The sequence below is a fragment of the Phoca vitulina genome, unplaced genomic scaffold (assembly GCF_004348235.1).
Source record: "Phoca vitulina isolate PV1807 unplaced genomic scaffold, GSC_HSeal_1.0 scaffold11, whole genome shotgun sequence".
In the NCBI taxonomy this organism is placed as follows: Eukaryota; Metazoa; Chordata; class Mammalia; order Carnivora; family Phocidae; genus Phoca; species Phoca vitulina.
In genome coordinates this window covers 16,041,183-16,049,672 of record NW_022589714.1, presented here as the reverse complement: position 1 = coordinate 16,049,672, position 8,490 = coordinate 16,041,183, and the positions used below count along the sequence as shown (strand labels likewise).

Genomic DNA, 8,490 nt, shown 5'->3' with positions numbered 1-8,490 from the left:
AGAATAGTATGGTTGGTTTTCTTCCAGCCAGACTCATGAGTGTTTTTCTACCATGATCCTGATCTTACCATTTGTTTATAACTGGCCAAAAACCATGAAATTAACAAATCTTGTTGGTTTTAAAATATATTCCAAGTTCAACCACTTCCTAGCACTTCCACCTAGCACTTTCACCAGTGCCCCTGGAGTCCAGGGCACTGTCTTCTCTCACCTACAATAGCTTCATCATGAGACACAGTTTGCTAAAGAAGCTCTAACAGGAAGAGTTCAAGTGAGGACATGTTTAGCTTGCATTAATCTTGGCTAGAGAGATCCAAATGTGAATTTGGCATCCAGGAAAGTTCTGAAAATCTTACTATCAATTTATTCATACCTTAGGGGACTTCAGGATCTTTTGCTCCCAGAACACTCTGTCACCATCCCCAAACTTCTAGCAATCAGGGACAATGACTGGGGACCTAAGGTTCATTGGGCTGCCTAGGTGCCTACTTCACCAGGCAGTTGGAGTGGAACCAGTTTCTGTCTCCATCTAGACCCTCCCCCTGCCACACACACATTTCTTCTCTCATTTGTCTGCCTTTTAAGATCCAGGGGAATGCTGGGGAAGGTCCCTTCTTTTCTAGAAACCCCCGTCTTCCTTCAACCCAGAGCAGCCTGGCCAGGCTCCAGGTGTGAGAGCAGCAGCTTGTGGAAGAGCTGTCTTTTCTGTTTCACACTCCAGAGCTGGGCAGCATCTCTGGGAGACAGCACAGGTGGCCAGCTCATGGCAGTTCCGCAGATCGCAATGCGGGACCAGCTCAAAGCCCCTCCTGGGCCAGATAAGCTTATCCAAAGGAATGAAGAGAGCACAGAGGCTTTACACATTGGGTCACTTATTTTATTGGATATCTTCACCTGTTGAACACTTCCTTACATTTAGAAGACATGTCTCAGACATATGCCTCAGAAGGTCTAAGAGGAACAAGACTGGGTCACAAATCCAAACTTCTCCCAATGCCATTTCTCACCAAAGCCAAAACTTGCCCTCACTTGCTAATTGCCCAGGGAGGGTATCAGTCCTTTATTACTAATAGAGCGAGATCTAAGGGAATCTAGCATAAGCTCCCATTTGGAATGGGAAGCCTGGGAAAGCCTCAGAGAGGGTCCTGCCCACCCTGGCAGGCAGACTTGGACCTGGCAAACAGCTGTGTGCTGGGGGAGGCGGCCAGGTCGTGCTTGGTCAGGGGCCGGCTCTCGACTAGCTGCAGCATCTTGAGGCCTATGAAGACAGTGCCCTGGTGAGGCAGGGCTCACAACTGGGACCCCCGGGGCAGGCCAGGACTCCCAAAGAGACATCAAGGGGTGTTACCCCAACCCAGGCCTTCCCTGGCTGCCCCATCCACACACCTCCCCGCCCCTTCCTGTAACTGACAGCAGACCACAAAGATGGCTGGGAAGGCACCCTTGAAGAGGTTGGATTTCCAGCCACCCCAGCGATTCCCGAAGAAACCAAGATGCCACGCAGCTCCACAGTTCAGCCAAGGGCACCTACCTTGGGCCTGCTGGTCAGAGTCCCAGCTCCTGAAGCTCTAGATCAAACCGAACAGCCACCGCCTTGCCTTAGGCGGTCCAACTACAGGGACTCGGGTGTGGCCTGCGGCTGTGAACCAACTCTCCAGCTGAATCAGGGGTGGCTGTGCACCTGGAAGCAGTGAAGGTCTGTGTCAAGGTGGCCTGCCACCAGAGGAGGGACTCATGAACCTCCACCCCCTGGGGGGAGGGGGTGCTGGCAGGGGCTGCTCTGTGACAGATGGGGGTGGGAAAGTTGGAAACCGGGGAGGACGTGTGGGCAACGGCCACGTACCAAAGATGCGCTCCTCCTGGTCCGCTTCCATGTAAAATACCAGTGGAAGGTAAAAGTTCTCTGATACAGTGCACCACGGTTTCTCGCTGCAAGGCCTCCTTTCCATGTCCTGAATCGCTCCTACCTGATTCAGAATAGAGGCAAGCTCAAACACCGTCAAAAAAGAACTCGGAAGAAGTCAGGGTAGGCCCGGGATCTGTGCTAAATATTGGCATCTGAACAACCCCACATCTTAGAGGGGTGGCCTCTGCCTACAGATCCTTTCAATAAAATCCATTCCAAGTAATTGTCTAATCTGAACTTAATCCCTTCATGCCAAATTGAATCATCTCATCAGTGCTTGCCTCTCTGATGCCCAAGAATCCAAAATTATCTTCATTTCTAATTTCAAAAGATTTTGGAGCAGACCTAGTGGGCATGAGCCAAGGCAGGGATTGAGGGATGGAAAGTAGTGGAACAGGCAGGTTCCAAAATGGCCTCCCTAGATTTGGACAGGCACTGTTTTAGTTTGTTCACACCACAAAATGTTATCGACCAGGGTGGTTTAAAAACAAGAAGCACTTGGGGCACCTGGGTGGCTCAGTCGGGGTAAGCATCTGCCTTCAGCTCGGGTCATGATCTCAGGGTCCTGGGATTGAGTCCTGAATCGGGCTCCCTGCTCAGTGGGGAGCCTGCTTCTCCCTCTCACTCTCCCTCTGTGCTCTCTCTCTCTCAAATGAACAAAAAATCTTCAAATAAATAAAAGGAAGCACTTATTTCTCGCAGTTCTGGAGGCTGGGAAGGCCAAGATCATGGCACTAGCAGATTTGGTATGTGGTGAGGTCCTCCTGGTTGGCAGAGAACCTCCTTCTTGCTGTGTCCTTACAAGGCTGCATGTCTGAAGGGGCGCTAAGCTTTCTGAGCCTCTTTTACAAGGACACTAATCACATTAATGAGGAGGAACCCTCCCAAAGCCTCACCTTCTGATACCATCACCTTGGGGGTTAGGAATTCAATATGTGAATTTGGGGGGCATGCAAACATTCAAACCATAGCAGTTACTACCAGCCAGCCAATGACGACACGTGCGTAGTCAAAGTTGAGCTTATTTGTTGTGCTGCTTCAGGAGAGAGGCAATAATCCAGGGACATGAAGCCTCTTTATAGGGAAGAGTTGTGGGGAGCCTATTACAGGATTTGGCTGGGTGATTCTAAGGACTGTTTAGGAGAGCAGAAGCCAGTTTTGTAAAAAGGGGGCAATTTGGTGGTTATCTTGGCAGTTTTTATGTAGGAGGCAGGGAGATTAGTGTGGTCCTGATTGAAGAGTGTCTTTGTCTCTGGCCTTAAACGTAGTTACAGAGTAAATGGTCTTAATGGCCTTTCTACATCTTGTTGCATCACAATTGCTGAGTGGTCTTCACTGCAAAGTATTCTGCAAGAGTTGTTTGTGTGTGGTAGGGAACATTAGAGTTTACCTGCCAACTTCCAGCTACAAGTTCCTAGGTCTGTTTTTTGTTTTTGTTTTTTTTTTTACTTTTCAATCTCCCCTTTTGGCCAAAGGACATTGGCCAGCCCTGAGGACATTCATCTGCATGGTTCAGATCCACACAATCATCAGAATCCATTGATCACAGGCTATTTGGAGAACACTGTCCACATTTGCACTGCAGTTAGTCTCACATGAGCCTTTTGTTGCAAAATGAGAATCTGAACCATTTAAAAACAGAATGACTGCACAGTTGCATTTAGGATACGTGGGTCAACTAGAATACGTAATTACTGGAAACAAAGTGATCATTAGTCCTATTAATAGGTTGCCAAGGAAAGAGCCAAAACCGGGCCATGAAATCAGGTCCCCAAATCCACCTGAATCTGTTCTACAGAGCCAGATAGTCATTCTTTTAACTTAACTACAAACTGTTCTGCCTAACCAGTAGTGTTTTAGGTAGGTGCTGCAAGCAGTGTTTGCTATGAAACAGAGTTCTTCCCTAGCCAAGAAACCAAAGGCTATTTAATCATCCATAACCACCATTTAATTTAAATTTTAACTAGTTTGTTGGGCCTCCAGAGCAGAGGTAGTGTGGTTTGCGACTTCTGCTAGGGTCAAAGACAAATTGTGTACCAGCTTTTCTTGCTGTATTATTCCTACTATTGGAATTGGAGCACCCTGAGCATAGATGAAGAGGGGGTCAGTTCTCTCTCCTGAGAGCTCTCCTGAATAGTCCACGCTTCCCTTGTTTTAGGTCTCTGAGTATCTTTCTCAGAGAAACAGTTTCCTATAGGAGTAGAAGTTATAAATATTGCAGATTCTCTAGAAGTTACTCCATGTACACAAGATAGGTTTGTGTAATAAGGTGCACATAAAACGTAGTAGTTTACTGTCACACAAATTGAATGGGGAGTACAAGTATCATTGATCCCAATGAAAGCAGGACAATCATTAGTCCCCTGATATGTAAAGATTCCTTGAGTAGAGGCTGGGGAATCACTGAAGATAACAGACTAATACAGCAAAGACAGCCTCAATATTTGTGTCTATTCCTGTAAGCTTGCTTCTTGAGTCAGCATAAGTATTTTGTAATAAGCATAAGTATTTTGGATTCAGTGTCCAATTTTGATAGAACTGAAGGTTAGGATTTAATACTGTGAGGAAGATTCAAATTCCAGAAGAGACCTGCAGAAGAAAATCTATCTTTTTTTTTATATATAAGATTTTATTTATTTTTTGACAGAGAGAGAGACAGCGAGAGAGGGAACCAAGCAGGGGGAGTGGGAGAGGGAGAAGCAGGCTTCCCACGGAGCAGGGAGCCCGATGCGGGGCTCGATCCCAGGACCCTGGGATCATGACCTGAGTCAAAGGCAGACTTTTTTTTTTTTTAAGATTTTATTTATTTATTTGACAGAGAGAGACAGCGAGAGAGGGAACACAAGCAAGGGGAGTAGGAGAGGGAGAAGCACACCCCCCACTGAGCAGGGAGCCCGATGTGGGGCTCAATGTGGGGCTCGATCCCAGGACCCTGGGATCATGACCTGAGCTGAAGGCAGACGCTTAACGACTGAGCCACCCAGGCGCTCCAGAAAATCTATCTTTTGAAGTGTTAAAGGAATAGCTATTAAATTTTTGTTAGTCAGATCAAGTAGAGAATGACAAATGCATTAATCAATTAGATTTAGAACAATAGCTATAGTCTGAAAACACACACACATACACAAGAGAGTTTTGCCTTTCCTCAAGTGGCAGAGAAATATTAGAGGATTAAGATTAAAAATGTAGATATGTGGGGGTGCCTGGGTGGCTCAGTCAGTTAAGCATCCGACTCTTGATCTCAGCTCAGGTCTTGATTTCAGGGTCCTGACTTCAAGCCCTGTGTTGGGCTCCTTGCCGGGTGTGGCTCCTACTTTAAAAAAAAAAAAAAAAAAAAAAGGGAGCTTTGTTAAAGAATTAAGAAATTTTTTGGCTCACCTCTAGGGGGCACCAAAGTATAATGATCAGTAGAGCAAAATGAAAAAAGGAGGGCAGAGAGATAAAAAAAAAATGTATCTTGTTTTATTACCTTGGGTTGAAGCTCTCCACATCATCATTGGCTTGATCTGAAATTCTTGGTTTGGTAGTCTTCCTCCAAAGATCAGTTATTCCTGGAGGATATGTAAGAATCCTTTATGATTTCCCAGTGAAATCCTTTCAGTTGAGGCCACAGGTAAGGTTTCGATTTTTGCAAGTTTAGTCTCTTTCAAAACACTAAATCTCCAAGTTTCCAATCATGCAGAGGCTGTTTGGGTGGATATTTGGGGAAGACTGTTTATACTTAGTGATGATAAAGCTGGGCACAGCAAATGAATCTTTTGTAATATTTAGAATTGTAAGCTTGCAGTCATAAATTATTAGATTATTACTTTCCTGAGGTTCCTGGTATGGTCTTTTCATAAAGGACATTTTGGAGCTGCTCTTTAGTAACAACCACAGTGAAATGTGTACCTCACATCACCAAAGAAATGAGTTACATTTCCTTAGATCCAGAATAACAATCAAGCAATTTACCATCAGAACTTTGGCTATCCATCAGGAATATCCTCAATCCATCCTGACAATAAACAATTGCCAGCACATACACCATCACTGGGGCCAACTGCTTTGATCAATGCTTGTTTAGCATAGTGGTAAGCTAAGGTATTTCCTTGGAATTCTGGGTCATCACACCTTGAAGTAGCCTTCTTCAGATGGCCAAATATATATTTCTCAGATATATTTGGTCTTCATCCACAGTTCCTAAAAATGCTTCAGAACCATAAAAATGAAATGGGTGTCTTGTTATTAATGAAGGTGACTTTTGGACCCCATCCAAGGGCAGGTTCTAGTTGTCAGGAAGACCAACCATGGGATTGAAAGAGTTGGAACTTTCAATCCCACCCCCTCCATCTGGAACCTCTGGGGAGGGAAAAGGGGCTAAAGGTTAAATCAGCCAATGTCAGTGATTTAGCCAATTATGACTATGTGATGAAGCCTCCATAAAAACCCAAGTGGACAGCTTTTTGGTCCTTTTTTTTCCCTGACAGCCTCCACACTTGGGGAGCCAGAAAGTTCCCACATGCTACTGAGCCAGGCCTTAAGTTCCATGAGAACAGAATCTCCTTGGTTAAGGATCTCACCCTATGTATCTCTTCATCTGGCTGTTGATTTGTATTCTTTATCATATCCTTTAATAAACTGGTAAATGTAGTAAGTGTTTCCCTGAGTTCTGTGAGCCACTCTAGCAAATTAACCAAACCTAAGGAGGATGTCTTTGGAACCTCCAGTCTGTAGGAGGCCGGTCAGAAGCACAGGTAACAGCCTGGGGCTTGCTACTGGCATCTGAAGGGGGTGGGAATCAGGGACAGTCTGGTGAGACTGAATCCTTAACCTGTGGGATCTGATGCTATCTCCTGGTGGATACATCAGAACTGAGTTGATTGGACACCCTGCTGGTGTCCAAGAATTGTGTTGTACGTGGGGGAACCCACCCCCACACAGAGATTGGAATTGGGTCCAGGAACTCTAAAAGAGTCACCAGTCTGCAGAATTTTCTTTTTTAAAATCAATGTGTTGACAGTTATTGTGTCAATCTATATAATGAACAAGGGTTGGGTTTTTTTTCACTTTAGAAGTACTTAATCATTTTATTATAATTAAGCTAGAAAAACTCAACTTTTATTTTGATTTGTCAGTTTTTTATATTCTAATTTGGTAACGAAAAAGATTTCATGTCTGAGTTACTAAAAATTTAAGAATGTCAAGCAAACCTGAATATTTCTGTTCTTTCTGGGTGCCTGGGTGGCTCAGTCAGTTAACCATCTGCCTTCAGCTCAGGTCATGATCTCAGGGTACTGGGATCAAGCCCCCCATCTGGCTCCCTGCTCAGCAGGGAGTCTGCTTCTCCCTGTGCCCTTCCTCATGCTCTCTCTGTCTCAAGGAAATAAATAAAATCTTTAAATATATATATATATATATTTCTGTTCTTTCCTTTATAAACCAAAAGAGTAAAAAGAAAAGAAAAGGTATCTTAGAAGTTTGATTATTTTGGATTTGGGGCCTGAATTTTAGGGGAAAAAAAATAAGAAGTTACTTAAACAAGAGTGCTAGTGGTTGAAATAGTAGGAAATGTATGGATTTGAGGTGTATTTTGAAGACAGAGCCAGCAGGATTTTCTAACTTTATGATTTTAGGCAAGTGGCTAAAAAAAAATTTTTTTTTTTGAGACTGAGCACTGCCCTCCTGTTTTTCCACTCCTGCAGCAGCTGCAAAGTGAGTCTGCCCCTGCGCCGCCCCCCGCACACCCCCTCAGCCTAGAGGGGGGCTCAGCACCCTGAAGGGATGTGTGTAGGGTGGAGACGGCCAGCTGCGACCAGCTGGGGGCCCTGGAAAACCTCCCATACACCCCCACCCCCACCCCCCCTTCTTGGGCTGCCGGCTTCAAGTCCAAGAGCCGAGGCGGGCCGCGCAGAGAAAGTACTGGAGACAGACCCGCACCACCTCCTGGGCCTCCCTCCACCTAAGACGGACAGACTGACGGCGAGGTTATCTTTGCTGTGCCTACTTACTTGAATCCGCCCCCGAGATTTTCTTCTTGATACACTTGGGTTGTGGTGTGCCAACCTTAAAAATAAAAGAGCCAGTTTTATCTTCCTACTTGCCGCGGGTTCTGTAGGCTGCACGGGGTGGTACCTGGGTGTGAGCTCCCGCGTTGCCTTCCCCCTCCATTTTAAAAGAGGTTTCCTGTATTTATTTTCTCAGGTGGGAGGAGACTGAAGCCGGGGGAGGGAGCCCCGGGAGCCTGTTGTGAATCTCCGGCAAAAGCGCTTGACACAGCGCCGGAGACGAAGTCCGCAGTGTCCCCATCTTCTCGTTCCTTCTTTCCTCCTCTCCTCCGTCCCCCATGCCCGATCACAATGTCTCCCCTCTCACACCTCTGTCTCCTGCACCTTCCTCCCATCCTAAGCACGCACAGGTTTCGTTCTCCTCCTGGAGAGGATTGCCTTTCCTCAGGGCAAAGGGGTGGGGTGAAGAAAGGAGAAGGCTAGAACACACCCTCCGCGGAAATTAGGGTAAGTACCGCAGCTACATTGAATAAGCGTCAGCCTGCTCGCCGTCGCCGTCGGAGGGGAAGCATCAAGTTTCACGTGATCTCCTTGCAA

The 8,490-nt window shown here is 46.0% G+C and overlaps 1 protein-coding gene across 1 annotated transcript; it reads right to left on the bottom strand.

The window, feature by feature from the left end:
* Window positions 1–680: 680 nt before the first annotated feature.
* KHDC1L (KH domain containing 1 like) lies at window positions 681–8,042 on the bottom strand. The gene is given in 6 exon segments (XM_032410146.1): window positions 681–1,258; window positions 1,532–1,669; window positions 1,672–1,713; window positions 1,844–1,967; window positions 5,376–5,457; window positions 7,897–8,042. Coding segments are annotated over 3 exon segments (249 nt in total). The 5' UTR covers window positions 1,950–1,967; window positions 5,376–5,457; window positions 7,897–8,042; the 3' UTR covers window positions 681–1,258; window positions 1,532–1,568.
* Window positions 8,043–8,490: the final 448 nt, after the last annotated feature.